Source organism: Podarcis gaigeae (assembly GCF_964106915.1).
Source record: "Podarcis gaigeae genome assembly, chromosome: 9".
In the NCBI taxonomy this organism is placed as follows: Eukaryota; Metazoa; Chordata; class Lepidosauria; order Squamata; family Lacertidae; genus Podarcis; species Podarcis gaigeae.
The window spans coordinates 75,573,047-75,594,378 of record NC_139685.1 but is presented as its reverse complement, the minus strand read 5'-3'; the positions used below and the strand labels follow the sequence as shown (position 1 = coordinate 75,594,378).

General features: G+C 48.6%; 1 protein-coding gene across 2 annotated transcripts in view; it reads left to right on the top strand.

Moving 5' to 3' along the window:
- The window catches only part of GFRA4 (GDNF family receptor alpha 4), a 137,022-nt gene that overhangs the window by 78,412 nt on the left and 37,278 nt on the right, over nt 1-21,332 (top strand). Inside the window, exon 2 of one of the 2 annotated variants that reach the window (XM_083756708.1) lies at nt 4,661-4,936. In XM_083756708.1, the coding sequence (XP_083612834.1) occupies nt 4,661-4,936 (276 nt within the window). Of the gene's footprint in view, nt 1-4,657; nt 4,937-21,332 lie in introns of both variants that reach the window. The other variant, XM_083756707.1, reaches the window with a different exon arrangement.

Below are 21,332 nucleotides of genomic sequence, written 5' to 3'. Positions count from 1 at the left end.
CACTGAGGTCCAGCACCGAGGGCCTTCTGGTGGTTCCCTCACTGCGAGAAGCAAAGCTACAGGGAACCAGGCAGAGGGCCTTCTCGGTGGTGGCGCCCGCCCTGTGGAATGCCCTCACACCAGATGTCAAAGAGATAAACAACTATCTGACATTCAGAAGACATCTGAAGGCAGCCCTGTTCAGGGAAGTTTTTAATGTGTGACATTTTAGTGTATTTTTGGTCTTTGTTGGAAGCCGCCCAGAGTAGCTGTGGAAACCCAGCCAGATGGGTGGGGTACAAATGTGGTGTTTTCTGCTGCTCCAGAGAAGCGGACAAGGAGCAATGGATCCAAACTACAAGAAAGAAGATTCCACCTATACATTAGGAAGAACTTCCTGACAGTAAGAGCTGTTCGACAGTGGAATTTGCTGCCAAGGAGTGTGGTGGAGTCTCCTTCTTTGGAGGTCTTTAAGCAGAGGCTTGACAACCATATGTCAGGAGTGCTCTGATGGTGTTTCCTGCTTGGCAGGGGGTTGGACTCGATGGCCCTTGTGGTCTCTTCCAACTCTATGATTCTATGATTCTCTATGATTCTAAATAAATTATTATTATTATTATTATTATTATTATTATTATTATTATTAATATTTCATCTGAAAGGCCTAAGAAGGACACAAATGGGCTTCCGCTCCCAAGGAGGAATTCTACACAACCACACGCTGCTGCTTCTCTGCAAAGGTGGCAAACCCCAGCAAATGCACTGGGCAGTGTGAAGGTCATGGAATGTCTCAAGCAGACTGATCAGAGACATCCCTAAAGAGCAGGAAATAGAAGCAAGTGCAGCCCTGCACAGAATGAGTGCTTTTCATTGCCGCCCTCTGCGCTCCTCCAAGCTGCAGAACCATTTCCCCAGCTAGACTTTCTTTCCTTTCGGATCACACCCTCCCTCTCCCTGTGTGTGAAGCGCAAACTCATTAGAATCATAGAATCATAGAGTTGGAAGAGACCACAAGGGCCATCGAGTCCAACCCCCTGCCAAGCAGGAAACACCATCAGAGCACTCCTGACACATGGTTGTCAAGCCTCTGCTTAAAGACCTCCAAAGAAGGAGACTCCACCACACTCCTTGGCAGCAAATTCCACTGTCAAACAGCTCTTACTGTCAGGAAGTTCTTCCTAATGTTTAGGTGGAATCTTCTTTCTTCTAGTTTGGAACCATTGCTCCGTGTCCGCTTCTCTGGAGCAGCAGAAAACAACCTTTCTCCCTCCTCTATGTGACATCCTTTTATATATTGGAACATGGCTATCATATCACCCCTTAATTCTTCCCAGGTGTTCCTCCCCTCTTCCTGAGCTTGGAAATGGAGTTGTGGGGAGAGCGTCCCAAGGGGAGCACCGCCTACAGCAAGGGTCCCGGGGGGTGGGGAGGCGATGTCACCCCCCCCCAGGGATGACATCCGGGATGAGCCGCACCCACCGCACCCCCTTCCTCCGCCGGTGAATGTTGGCAATCGCACATCAGTTGGACGTGCCTAAAATGACACTTGCTTTTCGACCACGCTTCACTTTCCTTGAGAGCTGCATTGCAAAATTCAGCGGTGTGCAACTTTCAAAGGACAAGTGTCTCCCAATTTGCGTCTTGTTTCAGCAAGGGTGAGCTAAGCAGGCCAGCATGGAAATGTGAGCCGAATGGGTCTCTCTTAGTGGGCAGCCAGTAGGTTCTACATTGCAGAATGATAATTCGTATTCTGCTCGTACCTGCAGGACAGTTTGACAAGTGCACATTCTGCAAGGATTGCCTTCTTGGATCAGATCAAGGTCCATCTAGGTCAGCGTTCTGTATTCAGCTTTGAAATATTTCCTGAATACACTATCACTTATCCCCGGCTTCTAACTGCTTGTCAATCTCAGGAACATCTTTTACCATCTCTGTTAGTTTCACCTGTGTTGCTGTGCCAGGCATTTATCGGCTGGGTCCTGAGCAAACCCTGGAGCTTCTTCACGTCCAAACATCAACCATGCTCACAATTTTTAAATTAATTTGTGGGATTTACACATTAAGAATCCCCACTTGTTGTGGGAGGTTATTGGACAATTACCTTTTTAAAAAACACACATTTACTTGGTTTTTCAGATAAAAAGTTTACAGAGATATATCAAACATAAATCATAAAAACAAGATTCCAAGGAATCTCCTGGACTTCCATCCTCCCCTTTGTGGGTCCTATCATTTCCTCCTGCATCTTTTATGATGATCCAAATCTTTTACATCTCCACTGCGTCCAGAATTCACCCTTAAACTACAAGTGATGTTCCAATCCTACTAACGATTTCAACTGTTTACAATGGTTATAAATTTCCCCCATTCCTTATTAAAATTTTGGTCTTCCTGATTTCTGTTTCTTCTGGTCATTTTAACCATTTCAGCATAGTCCATCAACTTCATCTGCCATTCTTCTCTGGTAGGAACAATTACCTTAATATACCTGAAGGAGCATCTCCACCCCCAGTATTCAGCTCAGAGGGCCTTTTGGCAGTTCCCTCATTGCAAGAGATGAAGTTACAGAGAACCAGGCAGAGGGCCTTCTCAGCAGTCATGCCTGCCTTGTGGAACACCCTCCCAGCAGATGTCAAGCAGCTATGTGATGTTTAAAAGAAATCTGAAGTCATCCCTGTTCAGGGAAGTTCTTAGTGTTTGAGGTTATATTGTGTTTTTACTATTTTGTGTTGGGAGTCCCTCAGAGTGGCTTGGGCAACCCAGTCAGATGGGCAACATACAAATACCGTATTTTTCGCTCTATAACACGCACCCGACCATAACACGCACATAGTTTTTAGAGGAGGAAAACAAGAAAAAAATATTCTAAACGAAACAGTGTATGTATGATTTTTGTGGTTCATGCTGTGGCCACAGACATGTGATCTGATGGTGAGTTTGGGGTAGCCCAATGCAAAAATCCTGAGGATCCATGTGGATCCATGCTTTGTAACCACGTCTTTGCACCACTGCGGCCCCAGGCAACAGTGGGTGCGTGATTTTTTTGGTGCAAGCTGTAGCCATGGACATGCTATGTGATCTGATGGTGAATTTGGGGTGACCCAGTGCAAAAATCCTGAGGATCCATGTGGATCCGTGCTTTGTAACCAGGCTCTCTGTCCCTCTCTTCTCCCCACACAGTGGCTCTTCTCCCGCTTTGCTGTTTCAAAGCGAGCAAAGCGAGCCACGGAGGAGGGAAGGAAGGGGAACCATGGATCCTCTGCTCACGACTGCAGCAGATCCCCCTGCCATCCGTAGGCATTTGCTCCATAACATGCACAGACATTTCCCCTTACTTTCTAGGAGGAAAAAAGTGAGTGTTATGGAGCAAAAAATACGGTAAATTGTTGTTGTTGTTGAAAGTTCTTCACGAAACACATAAACTATGGAACTCCCTGCCACAGGAGGCAGTGATGGCCATGAAACTAGATGGCTCTAAAAGAGGATTAGACAAATTCATGGAGGAAAGAGTTATTGGTGACCACTAGCCCAGTTGACTACGTTCTACCTCCACAGCTGGAAGCAGCATGCTTCTGAATAGAATAGAATAGAATAGAATAGAATAGAATAGAATAGAATAGAATAGAATAGAATTATTATTTATACCCCGTCCCTCTGGCTGGGTTTCTCCAGCCACTCTGGGCAGCTTCCAACAGAGTATTAAAATACAGTGGTCAGTTGAACATTAAAAACTTCCCTAAAGAGGGCTGTCTTCAGATGTCTTCTAAAAGTCTGGTAGTTGTTCTTCTCTTTGACATCTGGTGGGAGGGCATTCCACAGGGCAGGATGCCACCACCAAGAAGGCCCTCTGTCTGGTTCCCTGTAACCTCACATCTCACAGGGAGGGAACCGCCAGAAGGCCCTTGGAGCTGGACCTCAGTGTTTGGGCTGAATGATGGGGGTGGAGACACTCCTTCAGGTATACTGGACCGAGGCCGTTTAGGGCTTTAAAGGTCAGCACCAACATTTTGAATTGTGTTTGGAAACGTACTGGGATAACACTTGTTGGAAACTGGGGGTGGTGGTGGTGTTAGAATTCCTGCTCTATGATTGCAGTCATGGGATTGTTGTCTATCACATGATGGTGTATGTTTTGACTCCACAGAGTGGGAACTGACGGAGACAGGATGTTTGTGTTACTGTGTTCCGTGAAGTGGGACTATTGTCCTTTGTTCTTTTTCACTTTGCTGTCTGATGCTAGAGAGAGAGGGAGACATGTTGCCGTGCTCCGTGTGTAAATAAAGTAGATTAGCCAAAATGCTGCATTGCTGAGGTCTGTTACGCAACTGCGCAAACTCTGCGGATCCCTAAGTGTGCCGGTGTCTGTTGGCATTGGTCACTGTGATGTTCGGGCAGAAGAAAGCTTTTGAAGCTCCCAAACGATCGACCAGGAGGGAGAGAACATGCCAGTTGGGCATGTGTCTCTACCAGGGTCCTACTCGAGTGTAGGATGAGCTCCTGACAGGCGGTTGCTCCTGGGGTCACATCCTGCTTGTGGGTTTCCCCACAGACATCTGGTTGGCCTCCGTGAGAACTGGATGCTGGGCTTAATGGGCCATTGCAGGCCTGACCCTGCAATCTATTCTAAGACAGGTCCAGTTTGGGAACCTTCTCATCCTGCTCTCTTGTTCTCCTCCAGAAGGGATGACCGATGTGACCAGCTCGGCCCGGGACTGCCTGCAGGCTGGAGAATCCTGCACCAATGACCCCAGCTGCAGCTCCAAATTCCGGACCCTCCGGCAATGCATCGCCGGCAACGGCGCCAACAAGCTGGGTCCAGACGCTAAGAGCCAGTGTCAGAACACGGTGACAGCCCTTCTGTCCAGCCAGCTCTACGGCTGCAAGTGCAAACGGGGCATGAAGAAGGAGAAGCACTGTCTCAGCGTCTACTGGAGCATCCACCATACCTTGATGGAAGGTGAGTCGGCGGGGCTCCACAAGGTAGCAGGGAGCTAGGGGAAGGAGCAGGCCGTTGGGGGGCAAAGGAGGGTGGGGAGGACTCCCATCTGGGGGGGGGAAACAGCAAAGACCTGATGACGAGAACACAGCAGAGGTTATCTTTTCTGAGAATCCTCTGGAAAAATAATCTCTCAAAGGACCTGTTGATGGCATTTTAGCATTGTACTATTGAGAGTGTATTAACTTATGGTCTGTGCGTGTGGTTTGGGAGCTGCACAGTCAAGGGAAAAACAATGCTGTCCAGGATTGTAAAGACTGCAGAGAGAATAATTGGGTGCACTCTTCCCACCTTGGACCAAATCTATGCTTCCAGGTGCCATAGGAAAGCTGCAGAGATACTGCAGGATAGTGCGCACCCCAGAAATGATCTCTTTCAGCTTCTGCCTTCTGGAAGAAGGTACAGGGTTATAAAGACTAGGACTAGCCACCTGAGAAACAGTTTCTATCCAAATGCGATTTTGGTTTTAAACGGTGTAAAATAGTCTCTAGGGATGCAGGTGGCGCTTTGGGTTAAACCACAGAGCCTCGAACTTGCTGATCAGAAGCTCGGTGGTTCGAATCCCCGCGACGGGGTGAGCTCTCATTGCTCGGTCCCTGCTCCTGCCAATCTAGCAGTTCAAAAGCACATTGAAGTGCAAGTAGATAAATAGGTACCGCTCCAGCAGGAAGATAAACGGTGTTTCCGTGCGCTGCTTTGGTTCGCCAGAAGTGGCTTAGTCCTGCTGGCCACATGACCCAGAAGCTGTACACCGGCTCCCTTGGCCAGTAAAGCGAGATGAGCGCCTCAACCCCAGAGTCGGCCACGACTGGACCTAATGGTCAGGGGTCCCTTTACCTTTAAGGTAGTCTCTATGGGAGTATATTGTATTTAATTATGGGGTATAAGAGTTTTTAGGGGGTCAACCAGGCTGGGATAGCTGGGATAGCAGGCTTGTTGGTTTCTGCCTGTCTGATGTAGATTTTTCAATTTCGTTGTTCTGTATGGGACAATGACAATAAAGATTATCGTATCATATTATAAGCGCTGGAGGGAAATGGCGGCCTTTCTTTCTGGCTTCCTCGGAGGAACAGACATCAGCAAGGAAACCTCACCCAGAATTAATGGGGCTGAGGCAACCAAAACACCTTCCAGGCCAATGGTTTTCAACCAGTGCTGGGGCACCCTATGGTGCCTTGAATGATGGTCAGTGGTGCCACGGGCAACATTGTCCTTTGTCCCTATTTCCTTCCCTCCCTTCCTCTGATGCCCTCTCACCTCTCTGCCTCCCAAATGCTTGCAGAGCTATTTATAATAATAATATGATAATAATAATTTATTATTTATACCCCGCCCATCTGGCTGGGTTTCCCCAGCCGCTCTGGGCGGCTTCCAACAGAATACAGTGGTGCCTCGCAAGACGAAATTAATTCGTTCCGCAAGTCTTTTCGTCTTGCGAGTTTTTCGTCTTGCGAAGCACGGTTTCCCATAGGAATGCATTGAAAATCAATCAATGCGTTCCTATGGAAACCGCCTTCAGACCAGGTTTGGGGACAGTCTGTCCCCCGACCTCTTCTGAAGGCCGACGTGGGGGGGCGAAAGTCTTTGCTCCCCCCCCTTCCCGGGACAGCGGAGACTTCTCCGCTGTCCGGGGCGATCTTAAAGTGCTGGCGGGTGGCAGCGCTGCCGCCCGCCAGCATTTTAAAATCCCCCGGGAAGGCAGGCAGGGGGAACAAAGACTTTTGCCCCCCACCCGCCTTCAGAAGAAGTCCAGAGGGCTCTCCAAGCTGCGGATAGCAGCCTGCTGCCCCGCGCGAGGGGCAGACATTCGCAGCTTGGGGAGCCCTGCAGGACTTCCCCGCAGGGCTCTCCAAGCTGCGGATAGCAGCCTGCTGCCCCGCGCGAGGGGCGCTCTTAAGAAGAGCGCCCCTCGCGCGGCGCAGACATTCGCAGCTTGGGGGACCCTGCAGGACTTCCCCGCAGGGCTCTCCAAGCTGCGGATAGCAGCCTGCTGCCCCGCGCGAGGGGCGCTCTTAAGAAGAGCGCCCCTCGCGCGGCGCAGACATTCGCAGCTTGGGGAACCCTGCAGGACTTCCCCGCAGGGCTCTCCAAGCTGTGGATAGCAGCCTGCTGCCCCGCGCGAGGGGCGCTCTTAAGAAGAGCGCCCCTCGCGCGGCGCAGACATTCGCCGCTTGGGGAAGCCTGCAGGACTTCCCCGCAGGGCTCTCCAAGCGGCGAATGTCGGCCCCGCGCGAGGGGCGCTCTGCTTAAGAGCGCCCCTCGCGCGGGGCAGCAGGCTGCGCACCTTCCCCTCTGTTCCCGGACCTGTCCTGAAGGCTTGCGGTGGGAGGAGGGCTTTCCACCCCACCGCCAACATTCAGAATGCTGTTCTGAATGTTGGCGGTGGGGAGGAAAAACCCTCCTCCCACCGCAAGCCCCGGGAACAGAGGAGAAGCCCTTCGCGCCTTCCCCTCTGTTCCCGGACCTGTCCTGAAGGCTTGCAGTGGGAGGAGGGCTTTCCTCCCCACCGCCAACATTCAGAATGCTGTTCTGAATGTTGGCGGTGGGGAGGAAAAACCCTCCTCCCACTGCAAGCCCCGGGAACAGAGGAGAAGCCCTTCGCGCCTTCCCCTCTGTTCCCGGACCTCCCACCGCAAGCCTTAGGACAGGTCCGGGAACAGAGGAGAAGGCGCGCTGCGCTTCCCCACTGTCCCCGGAGATTTCCCTATGGGCTTTCGTCTTGCGAAGCAAGCCCATAGGGAAATTCGTCTTGCGAAGCCGCTAAAAAATCGGAAAACCCTTTCGTCTTGCGGGTTTTTCGTTTAGCGAGGCATTCGTCTTGCGGGGCACCACTGTATTAAAATACAAAACCTATTAAACATTAAAAGCTTCCCTAAAGAGGGCTGCCTTCAGATGTCTTCTAAAAGTCTGGTAGTTGTTTTTCTCTTTGACATGTGGTGGGAGGACCTTCCACAAGGCGGGTGCCACCACTGAGAAAGCCCTCTGCTTGGTTCCCTGTAACTTGGCTTCTCGCAGCAAGTGAACCACCAGAAGGCCCTCAGTGTCCGGGCAGAACGATGGGGGTGGAGACGCTCCTTCAGGTATACAGGACCGAGGCCGTATAGGACTTTAAAGGTCAGCACCAACACTTTGAATTGTGCTCGGAAACGTACTGGGAGCCAATGTAGATCTTTCAAGACCAGTGTTATGTGGTCTCCACGGCTGCTCCCAGTCACCAATCTAGCTGCCACATTCTGGATTAGTTGTAGTTTCCGGGTCACCTTCAAAGGTAGCCCCATATAGAGCGCATTGCAGTAGTCCAAGCAAGAGATAACCAGAGCATGTTCCACTCTGGCGAGGCAGTAGCCCTGGCTACAAGCTCCACAGGTGAATGGTGCCTCTGGGAGGCACTTCTCCTTGGGGCAGGGGGGCAGCTCAGAGATCAGAGGCAGCAGCAGCAGCAGCTGCTGCCCAGAGGACTCCCAAGGAGAGGGGAGAGGGGAGGAGGCTGAGGCAACACTCCACAAGGGAGCATGTTTGAAAAAGCGTGCTGCCAGTTCCGCAGGCAAGGGGTGACATAACTGGGCTCCCGAGCCCCGCAGGAGTGCTGCCGAAAAAATGTAGTTGGTCAAGGGAGCAGTGGACTCAAAAACCTCTATCCTAGGCGCACAAGAAGGCATCAATTTCTGTACTGCCCTGTTTGCATGCAGCTGCGGTTCACCTTCTGCCAAAAATACATCATTCATATCACTGTCTGCCATGGCAACATTACATGACTAAGAATAGTTATACAGTGGTACCTCTGGTTGCGAACAGGATCCGTTCCGGAGCCCCGTTCGCAACATGAGCAGAACGCAACCCGCGTCTCCGCATGTGCGGGTCATGATTCACCGCTTCTGCACATGCGCATGACATCATTTTGAGCGTCTGCGCATGCGTGAGCGGCGAAACCCGGAAGTAACCCTTCCGGGTCGCCGGGGGACACAACCTGAAAAGATGTAACCTGAACCAAATGTAAAAAGAGGTATGACTGTACGCTTTAATTCTGCAAGTTTAATTGCTTTTCAATGACTGTTATATGTTTTCAGCTTTCTGTATTCTATCTGTGTTGCTTTAATTTATGTACACTACCTTGAGTCAGCCTGGTCTGGGGAAAAGGCAGGGTGTAAATAAATACAATAGCAATTGTCATAATGCATCCATCCCAAGGAGGACAAATGGCCCGTAGCTTAATTCTTTATTGAGAAAGCACAAACTTATGGTAATTCCTGAGGCCCAATAAACATGCTTCTGGTGGGCAAGCAGTTGGCTCCACGCTCTGGGTTTGCGCTCAGAGCTGGACTATTGTAGCAATGCACACTCCTGCATGGGAGCTGATTCTGTGATTGTCTTTTCAAATCCCTCCTGGTCCTGGGAGACATTTGGGGCGGGGGCGGAGGGGATGCTGCTACCCCCTTCCCTTCGGGCACTGCCCCTCCCTGCAGCTCCTGGTTCTCCCCACATTCTGCACCTCCTCCTCCACCCCCAACTGCTCATACCGCTCCCCATCTTCCAGCTCTGACACCGGCCTCGTGGGAGGTGCAAAACTCCATAAACTGTAAAAGCCCCCTTCCCCTGGATCACTCTCCAGCCCTGATAACTTCTCCAACCACTCGTCTGAGCCCTGACGGTCCCGGGCATTACATAATTTAAACACTGTTCATTGCGTACATGACATAATTTCGTCACCGTTTTCCTTATTCCGCCCCACTCACTTCAGCGCAAAGGAAACGCAGTGCAAATGGATTGGGGCAATTTGATCAATTGCACAATGTTTGCAGACTGAAAGCAACAGCCAGCGGAGAATACCGATTGTGTTCCCTGGATTGATTTCCGTTGTGGACATGGGACAAGTAAGCAAACATCGGCCTTTTCCACTCTCGTTTCCATACAAACACTCTGACATCCTTAACCCCTCCATTGGCCTGAAGCAGACCAAACACCATTTTTAAAATCTGTTTATTAACTAGATTCTTATCCTGCTTTTCAGGCAGTTAAGCATTTGTCAGAAAGAGGGAGAGGAAAGGGCTATAGCTCAGTTGTAGAGCACCCACATTGCATCTGCGGAGTTCAAAATTCAACCCACAGTGGCATTTCCAGCTAGGGTTCAAAGAGAACTCAGCAAGAAAGGGACCAAGAGTGATTGCAGGTTATACTCTGCTAAATGGGCCAAGCAACTAAAAAACAACAACCTATTTTAGAGAGGTAAGAACCTTCTGAGAGCCTTCTGGATCAAGCTGACAGTCCATCTAGCATAGCATCCTGTTCTCACAGTGGTCCACCAGATTCCAGCAGGAAACCCGCAAGCAGGATCCCAGCACAAGAGTCCAGTTGTGGTTTCCAGCAGCTGGTATTCAGAATCATCACTGCTTCCAAGCATCACACGTAGCCGTTGACGGCCCTCTCCTCCTCCATGAATTAGTCCCATCCTCTTTTTTATATATATATAAAATATTTATTGAGATTTTACAAAAAAACAAAAGTTTACAGAATGAAAGAAAAAAAGCATGTAAGAAAGAGAAAATAAGAAAAAAATACAAAATTTACAAAAATACATAAAAATGAAAAGAGAAAAAGAAAAAAGAAAAATTACAAGATAAAAAGAAAAATTAAAAACAAATCCATTTTTTAGTATCTTTAAACTCATTTGCTTGTTTCGTTGACCTCCTCACACCTCCCCTTTTTGTATTCGCATTTACATAATCAAATCAGCAAATCCTTACCCTCTTTCATTTATCTTAACTCTAAATCTTAACATATTATAACTATATATTTTCATATATTATCAATCCATTTTTGCATATTCTTGTTAACTTTCTTGCTAATGCCACTTATTTTCAATCCAACATCATTTTAACATTCATTAATTTTACAATATTTCTGCAAATAGTCTTTAAATTTCTTCCAATCTTCTTCCACCAGCTCTTCTCCCAGGTCTCGGATTCTCCCAGTCATTTCCGTAGTCCCATCCTCTTTTAAAGTCATCCAGGTTGGCGGCTGTTATGTATTCAGGGGTCTCTGTTTGCTTGAGCTTTAGTCTGGACTAAGGATTCTCAGCCCCTATGTCCCGATTTGATACATGATATCCAATCACAGAACATTTCAGGATTTGGGTCCCTGCCCCTGGCCCTTAAACCCTTGAGTTATGATTCGTAGCTTGGAAGTTTAGACAGCCAATCACGTTCGGAGTGGGAGTGGCCCAGGCCTTCAGAAATGTATATAAGCAGTTGCTTTGCCCTTGTTGTCTAGTTCTGTTAGTTCCATAAAGTTCTTGCTGTTATCGCTGTGTCTTGCCTCATAGGAACCCAACAGCACTTCAGTGGCCATCACTCCCTACTGTGGCAGGGAGTTCCACAGTTTAACTCTGTGCTGCGTGAAGAAGGACTTTCTTTTATCTGCCCTGAATCTTTGTTCCTTGGAGGTCAACAAGTTCTAGCGTTAAGAATTGTATTAATTTGTAGTAAGACAACATTGACCAATTCCACCCAAACCTGCACAATGCTTCACTGCTTCTGACTGTAGAGGCAGAGCAGAATCATCATGTCTAGGAGCCATCGATAGCTCTCTCCTCCTCTAGGAATTTGTCCAATCCTCTTTTAAAGCCATCCAAGTTGGTGACCATCGCAGCTCCCATTGGGAGGGAGTAAACTAGGGAATTATTATTATTATTATTATTATTATTATTATTATTATTATTCCATAGTTTGATGATGTGCTGCATGAACTTTCTTTTATCTGCCCTGAACCTTCCAATATTCAGTTTCATTATTTTTGCAAGATGCCTTCAGTCAGAGTCAGCTGATTTATTCATGCCACCGTTCCCACAGACATATTTGTGTTGGAACTGTCCGCAGAAACAAAGCAGTCTACACTCTATAGGGCATCATAATAATATATAGCAGGCGTTTTAATAGCCCTGCGACATAAGCAATCTAACAATTAACAACCCGTTCAAAATGCATCAAAAAGGAAGCATGAAGCAGGGATGGGGAAACTCAGGACCAGTGCTGGAATGCGGCCCTCCTGCCCTCTCTTTCTGGCCCTCTGGATTCTCCCCAGGTCACACCCCTCAAAGGTTTTGCCCCTCCTTGAGTGTTTTTGCCTGGCTGGAATTTGCCCTGGAACTCAGACAGAGCTTCTTGCCTGCCTGGGCATAGGACAGAGACGGGTGGGAGAGTGGTTGTTAGAAACAAGCCTATTGCATTACGTAAAATTAACATTTGTTGCCCCACCTACTTCTGCCTCTGGCCACGCCCACCACTGGCATGTGGCCCCTGGATAGTTGCCCAGCAGGGAATGTGGCCCTTGGCCATTACCAATTCTCCATCCTTGGCATAACAATTGCCAAATGGTTAGCTAACAATACAGTATTGGATCGACACCTTCACATGCCAAAAGTATTTAAATTTCTCTGCCTTTATTCTTATTTTATTTTATTTCCTAAGGGTTATATGCCACTAGATTGCAGAAAACAAACCTCAAAGCAGATTCCAAACAAAGAGAAAACAATAAAATTATCGCTAAAAACTTTACAACCATAATTTAAAACACAGGAAGTTGAAACCACAATAGAATAGCACGAAACAAATTAAAGCTCATGTAAACTTTCTAAAGGAGGGACGCGGGTGCCGTTGTGGGTTAAACCACAGAGCCTAGGGCTTGCCAATCAGAAGGTCAGCAGTTCGAATCCCCGCAATGGGGTGAGCTGCCATTGCTCAGTCCCTGCTCCTGCCAACCTAGCAGTTCAAATGCACGTCAAACTGCAAGTAGATAAATAGGTACCACTCCAGCAGGAAGGTAAACGGCGTTTCCGTGCGCTGCTCTGGTTCGCCAGAAGCGGCTTAGTCATGCTGGCCACATGACCCGGAAGCTGTACGCCGGCTCCCTCAGTCAATAAAGCGAGATGAGCGCCGCAACCCCAGAGTCGGCCACGACTGGACCTAATGGTCAGGGGTCCCATTACCTTTACTAAACTTTCTAAATATCTGGGTAGGCTTGGCTGTACGCTGTCAGGTTGCAGCCCCTGATGAAATCTACTTCCTCGTAGTTAGCTCCTCATTGCCTTGGCGACACAGGAAAGCACCAATTACATGCAGGGCCCAGATCATGTGGCCCGTAATGACATCAGCAGCCCCAGCGGAGGTGCTACTTTGGTGTGAGAAGTGGGCTGCACGATTGATGTTCCATCCATTACCAAGGCGCTTTGGATCCTGACCAAAGGGAGCCGTTTCCCCCTGATCTCACTTCCGTCCCGACTCTGCTGTCCTCAACAGAGAGTTTGTCACCATTGATCTCCTCTGCGTTTGAAGTGTCAAATAACAAATTAAACAAGCACACAGGCTAATTAAACGCATGCTATTAAACAAGAGGCTGCTCTTGGCATTTATTCAGACATTTATTCCCCTTCTGGCTCCCTCCCAGCTCTCCATGATATCTCCCTTCCGTGTCACTTTGCCACTGAGCAAAGAGGCCCTCACGGATGTCCTTCTCTACGAGTGGAGGGGTGGAAGGTCATGATCCTAGCAGCAGGGCCCTGTCACTTCCACACCTCCCAGAGTCCAGAGAAGGAGATCGGCCCAGTGTGTAAACTCTAGGGACAGACAGATCTGCTTCTTTCTGATCCTCGTTTTTCCAATTTTCAGTTCAGTTTGTAAATTCCTTTTCAAGCTCCCTGTGAAAATCCATCAGCAATTTTTAATGCTATTTTGCCTAGTGTGCATGGAGTCCTTTTTGCAGGTAGTTTCCCCCTATATAATAAGAACATAAGAAGAGTCTGTTGCATCAAGCCAGTGGCCCACTCAGGTGCCTGTAGGATACGCGCAAGCAGGATTCGAACACAAAATCGCTCTCCCCTCCTGTGGCTTCCAGCAACTGCTGTTCAGAAGCATTGTTGCCTTCAACTGTGGAGGCAGAGCATAGACATCAAGGCTAGTAGCCATCGATACCCCTCTCCCCCATGCATCTGTGTGTATTACTTTCACTAAAATATTTGTGTTTGTGCACACACACACCCCTAAGATATGCCTTTCTGCACATATTATGTGGCGGCCGAGAACTATATTGCAAAATTCAGAGAAGTGAGGATTTCAAAGAACAGGGCATTTTGGTTTTCCATATTGTTTTAGAAAGTACGGATCTGGTAGCTTCTCGTTACAATGCAAACAGAACCGAAATTCATAAAAGGGGAGGGGGAGGGAAGAGAAGGGAAATAAAAGATCAGGCTGAATTCAAATTAAAGGCCAGGCAGAATAGCTCTGCCTTACAGGTCCGACAGAAGGAGGTTAAATCCTGAAGGGCCCTAGTCTCCTGGGACAGAGCATTCCACCAGGTCGGAGCCATCACTGAAAAGGCCCTGGCCCTGGTGGAGGATAGTCTGGCTTCCTTAGTGCCCAGGACCTCTAAACTATGGTTATTCATGGACCTTAAGGTCCTCTGCGGGGCAGACCAGGAGAGGCGGTCCCGTAAATATAAGGGCGCTAAGCCACAAAGGGTACATTTAGAAGGTACATTGAGCAGAGGGTGGGATAGATGACTTCACAAGTCCCTTCCAGCTCCAAAATCCTATGATTCTATGGCTGTGTCCAGGCCTGGCTGGATGCAGAGGTGTGTTAGGAGGTAGCAGCTTAGGAACCCCATTTATTGCCTAAACTATACCTCAGGGCAAATTTGTATCTATGCATATAAATTAGCATATGCAGTCAACAGTACTGTCCCAGCCCTGCCTGAAGATGACAAGGATTGAAACTGGGAACATTTTCATGCAAGGCTCTATGGTCCTTCACAGTCTGGAGTTTTCCAGAAAGCCCTCCTCAAAACTGGGCTCCCATCTCCCCTGATAGAATTTCAGGGGAATTTCAAGTTGGACTCTTGAACTTTACAATTCTACGATTACAATGTCCTGGTTTTCGACGGAATGTCCGTGCACAATTTTGCAAAAGCGTGCAGATGCTCGTCTGTGCCAAGTATCCTTTCCCATCATGCAAAATACCATTTCCTTTTCCATTTTGCTGGACAAGAAGAGTCTATTGAAGCCCTCTGCTGTATGCCTAACCCTCCTGCCATCTTTGGTTTATTATGTACCTTGGTGAAGAAGGAAAAAAACATTAGCAGAGCCAAGGATTTTAAATAAATCAACACACTGGCTGTGCGGTGCTCGCTGTCATAGCTGTGACGGAGATGAAAGCCTGTGTGTTGAAATAATCAGTCTTTTATTCTCATAAAGACTTTCTCCCCCCGCAACTTTGGGGCAAATGGGAAACGTCAGCAGAGCACCCCACAAATATGCAGACAAATCAAAGGATTCCATAGAGGACGGTAGCCCCGTCATTCATTAATCTGACAGCCCCACTCAGACCACAGCAGAGTTTTTCTGTTGAAAGGGGAGGTGGCGGAAAAACCATTGTTGCGAGTCTCCAAACGGAACGCATCCCTCCTGGCTTTTCAGATGTTGTCTGATGTTGTTCTCAGTGACCTTCGCCGGTAGTTCTGGGCCACACATCTTGTGGTGGCTGGTTGGCATGACAACACTTCAAAGCCCTTTTCGAGCTCAGTGTGGGCCTTTCAAAACCGGAGGAGGAGGCAGGAAATGGGGAGGGCAAGAGGAGGAAGGAGGCGGATGGGAAGGTGAAACCTCCTACAGGTTCTGACTGGGCAGACCCGAGGGCACCGGCGGTGCTCAGGAGCTGTCAGATGAACGGCAGAGACTCAGAGTCCACCCACCTGCATTGGGGAACAGAGGAACTGTTCTCAAAGTGGCCGGCTGGATGCCTTTGGGGAAAGGATCCGAGCACAAGAGTCCTCTCTGCTCCTGTGGGTTCCAGCAGCTGAAACTGAAGAAGAAGAAGAAGAAGAAGAAGAAGAAGAAGAAGAAGAAGAAGAAGAAGAAGAGTTGTTTGGATTTGATATCCCACTTTATCACTACCCGAAGGAGTCTCAAAGCCGCTAACATTCTCCTTTCCCTTCCTCCCCCACAACAAACACTCTGTGAGGTGAGTGAGGCTGAGAGACTTCAGAGAAATGTGACTAGCCAAAGGTCACCCAGCAGCTGCACGTGGAGGAGCGGGGAAGCGAACCCGGTTCACCAGATTAGGAGTCCACCGCTCTTAACCACTACACCACACTGACATCGCTGCTTCTGACTGTGGAGGCAAAACAGAGCCATTGTGGCTAGTATAAGGTTACCAGATGTCCCCATTTCCTGGGGACAGTCCCCAGATGTACAAATCAGTCCCCATACAAAATCCTATCATTCCTACTGAAGTTGGAAAGTGTCCCCAGATTCATTGAAACAAATCTAGTAACTAGACTAGTGGCCATCAATAGCCCTCTCCTCCATGAGATGGGTTGACACACCATTTCCAGAGGTGACTGCATATCATTTTGTTTCTGTTCCCCTTCCTCTGCTTTATCTGATGGCCATGATTCCAGTTCACTTAGTGGATCTGGTGGACTTCCTTGGCAAATGATCAAGTCATCGAGATCTGATTGGAAGGACTTCTGCGTTCCTTTGGGATGTGTCTTAACTTTGGCTCATAGGTGAGCCCTTCTAATAGCTGGAAAGAGGGAGGAGAACTTCTCATCAGTAATAAAAATAAATTTTATTTATACCCCACCCTCCCCAGCCAAGACCGGGCTCAGGGCAGCTAACAATAGGTATAAAAACAATTGATTAAAATACAACTTAAAAACAAGATTAAAATACAACATTAAAATGCAGCCTCATTTCAGTAGGAACTCAAATCAAAAACATTTTGGGGATGAAAATGTCAAATCTTCACCAAGGCCAACTATCCAGACTGGTCCTACATGGTCCAGAAAAAAAGCCAGGGAAGTCCCCAAATAGGAGTTCCATCACAGAAGGAGAAAGGAGAGTATATACTTTCTCTATGCAAGAGGCATCAGTTTGTCAATATCTAGCATGCCCTCCCCCCAAAAAAAACCTGACATTACAGGCTGTTTGTGGGGGACACTAGTTTCTCAACAGGGGGTGTCCTACTAGGGACACAAGAACTGGTGAAGAAACTCCCCGGGGATTATGCAATGCTCAAGACCCCAGGATTGAGAATGCCACTGACCTGTATACCTAAAGTGAAACTTCACAGTGAATTTGGACATTCCTGGTCAACAGAAACACCCCAGGAACGTTGAGATGAGCAGACACAATGTCAACAGAACTAGCAAGGTTTCTCAGAGTGGGTCATACAACCCTGGGTTGTGGGGACACATAAATTCGCAATCTCCCATGGCCCTAGTTTGACTGGTGGGTGGGATCATCCATCTGTCAATCGCCTGACATGGTCAGGTGACCAGTTTGTGCCTGCACGGACTATCAGCTGATAGTTGGGGCTTGCAAAGCACCATGCATGGATCTCGGCAAGGCTTGGTTTTCTGACCAGGAATACGAGGGCATAGAATCAGAGCACCCAAATATTCTGTTTCTACCCACATATTCAGTTTCCTCGTCCATCTAGCAGGACTCGCAGAAGATTGACTCTACCTTCCCAATGTTATGATTTCCGCTCCTGATGTGACCAGCGAGGGCGCACCCATGTACAAAAATTGTTATAATGGGCTCTTAAGTGTGATAATTAGAGCATTACAGCCTTGGACTGTTTTTTATTCCTCCAAGCCACTAATTTTTGGCAAGTATTGAGTTTTTAAAGGGACCTCATAAAAGCGTTAACTCTGGGAGTCATAACTCTTGCCTTGTCAAGGCTCTGAGTGTTTTATGCTCCGTGGAAATTAAACCGGGAGTAAAACAAGGGCACCCAAGCGTAGGCTGGGAAATAGATGGATTAATAAAACACCACTGGGGGCTGGAAGAAAAGGTAGGGAGGCCGCGAAAGAAAAAAGTGGGGATGAATTACGATGTGAGGGAGGCGGAGAGAGAAAGAGAGGGAGAGGGAGAGAGAGAGAGAGGAAGATTGCTTAGGTGGTAGAAAGACCCGTCTTTGGCACCCAAACATCGCCCAACATGTGAAAAGAGTTGGATTGCCAGACTCTGAGCAGGTACTGCATCAAAAATGTGCTCTGTGGTGTGTTTCCCCCTCTAACTATTCTCCATCAATTAATGAGAAAAGAAATTGCGTTTGAAAATCAGCAAGAGAGAGAGAAAATGTTAGTGGGACTCTCATAGATGGAGGGCGGCAGGTTGTGTTGACATTGTTGCGCTTTTGTGGGGGCTGATGGGTTTTGTGGCTGCCCTTCTAGAAATCAGTTCCCTGGTGGACTGAATCCTGCAGCTGACTCAGGTGCCAGCAGTTTCTAAAAGCCCCATGATGTAAAAGGAAAAACTGCCCTAAAAAACAACATCAGTGAGCATGCCAGTCTCAGGTGCTTAGAGGTCAGCCTTCCCAACTTCTCTTGGTTCATAGAATCCTAGAATTGTGGCATTGGAAGGAATCCCAAGGTTCATCTAGTCCAATGAAGGAATCTGCAATGAAGGAATCTGCGCTGAAGAATCCCTGACAAATGGCCCTCCAACATCTGCTTAAAACCCTCCAACGAAGGAGAGTTCACCGTGTTTCAAGGGAGTCCGTTCCACTGTCGAACAGCCCTTACAGTCAGAAAGTTCATCCCGACGTTTAGTCGGAATCTGCTTCCTTGTCACTAGAATCCATTGCTTTGTGTCCTAAGCTATGGAGCAGGAGAAAACAAGCTTGCTTCATCTTCCATGTGAAAACCCTTCAGATATTTGAAGATGGCTATCACCTCTCTGTCTTCTCTTCTCCAGACTAAGCAGCCCCATTTCCCTCAACCGTTCCTCATAAGGCTTGGCTTCCAGACTCCCTCTTCTGCGCATGTTCCAACTTGTCAATATCATCCTTAAATCGTGGTGCCCATAACTGAACACAGGACTCCAGGTGGGGTCTGGCCAGGGCAGACTAGAGGGTACTATTCAGCAGTGGGGCAAGCCAATCGAACGGCTCCATGGGGCCTCCGAGGAGTCTGCCTGCCTCTTCCCACTCAGCTGCACTACAGCTGAGAGGGAGGTGGCAGGCGGACCATTTGGGGCAGTGCAGAACCTGTGGGCACCCAAGCCACCATGTCACTCCCAGGAGAGATGCGTGGCTCTGGCGCGCTGCAGGCCCCGCAGTGAGTGCCACCCAGCATTTTGTCACCCCCCCCAGTGGTGACACCGGGGGCAGACCGCCCCCACCGCACCCCACTTCCTCCGACCCGGGACTATTACTTACATACATGTTGTTGTTTAGTCGTGGCTGACGTGGCTGACTCTTCATGACCCCATGGACCAGAGCATGCCAGGCACTCCTGTCTTCCACTGCCTCCCACAGCTTGGTCAAACTGATGCTGGTAGCTTCAAGAACACTCATGCTAGTAGCATCTCGTCCTCTGTCGTCCCCTTCTCCTTGTGCCCTCCATCTTTCCCAACATCAGGGTCAGACCTCACCTGGAGTACTGTGTCCAGTTCTGGGCACCACAGTTCAAGAAGGACACTGACAAACTGGAACGTGTCCAGAGGAGGGCAACCAAAATGGTCAAAGGCCTGGAAACGATGCCTTATGAGGAACGGCTAGGGGAGCTGGGCATGTTTAGCCTGGAGAAGAGGAGGTTAAGAGGTGATATGATAGCCATGTTCCAATATATAAAAGGATGTCACATAGAGGAGGGAGAAAGGTTGTTTTCTGCTGCTCCAGAGAAGCGGACACGGAGCAATGGATCCAAACTACAAGAAAGAAGATTCCACCTAAACATTAGGAAGAACTTCCTGACAGTAAGAGCTGTTCGACAGTGGAATTTGCTGCCAAGGAGTGTGGTGGAGTCTCCTTCTTTGGAGGTCTTTAAGCAGCGGCTTGACAACCATATGTCAGGAGTGCTCTGATGGTGTTTCCTGCTTGGCAGGGGGTTGGACTCAATGGCCCTTGTGGTCTCTTCCAACTCTATGATTCTATGATTCTAGGGTCTTTTCCAGGGAGTCTTCTCTTCTCATGAGGTGGCCAAAGTATTGGAGCCTCAGCTTCAGGATCTGTCCTTCCAGTGAGCACTCAGGGCTGATTTCCTTCAGAATGGAGAGGTTTGATCTTCTTGCAGTCCATGGGACTCTCAAGAATCTCCTCCAGCACCAGAATTCAAAAATTATTTCCTTCATGGATCACTGCCTTGCCGTGGCGAAGGGGCTTGAATAACTCAGAGAAGCTATGAGCCATGCCGTGCAGGGCCACCCAAGATGGACAGGTCATAGTGGAGAGTTTTGACCAAACGTGATCCACCTGGAGCAGGAACCGGCAAGCCACTCCAGTATCCCTGCCAAGAAAACTCCATGGACAAAGACAAGAGGCATATTACTTCCATACATACACACACCAAACACACACACACACACAGCTGCCTGCATTTGGGGACTCTCCTTGGCTATTTGTTGACATCCGTCTGTCTCAAGAGACAATGGAGTGCAGCTCTGAGGGGTCAGTCAAACCGCTAGAGAATCACAGCACATGCTGTGGCTGCAGAAACCTTGCCTATGGGGGCTGTCATAATGAGTTAGGAATACATAGGAAGCAGCCTTATACAGTTAGACCAACAGTCCATCTTCTCTAGCATTGCCTACTCTGGCTGGCAGCAACTCTCCAAGGTTTCAGGCAAAGAGCTTTTCCCAGTTCTACCCGGAGGTCAGATGCAGGAGGTGATTTTGTGTACAGAGCGCTTGGCCAACCACAGAGCTCCTTGCCCCCATCGTGTTCGCTACAACGGCACCAACACGACCCCATCGCAACGCCTTGAAGCTTGAAAGGCAATCGGTGGACAGACCCACGGCAGGACGCTGCAGCCAATCTGGTCTCCCTGGACTGGGAAAACAGCAGTGCAGCACAGCAAACGTGATTCATGGTGGTCGAATGAAGCCGAGAGCAGTTCCGAGAGACTGATGCCAGATTCCTGCCCCCAGCGTGGACCCGCAACCTGATGGCAACAAAAAATAATATCCGCCAAGATGCCCTTTCTTCTGGCATCCTAGCGCATCCCCCTTTTGACTGCTTCTCTTATTAAAAACAATTCTGCAGCCGGCTCCGCTTTGGCCTCCTGCGATTTCTCCCAATCTTTCTCCGGCATGAGAACCAGGTCTCCAGGAGTTGTTTCTCTTAGAAATTGCCCTCCGCCTTGTCCCCCAAACGTAGGATTGATGGATGAGTATCAGAGGAAGGGAGCTGAGACAATGCCGGCTTGTTTGCAAAGCCTCGTCTTTCACAGGCGCGAACCCTCCAGAGGCCGTAAAGGCTTCCAAGAAGCCATTTATACAATCAATTATCAAAGCCCTTGTCCTGGGAATTTGTGGAGCGTATTATTTACTCAACGCCGAATAAAAGCAAAGATTGCATTTCGG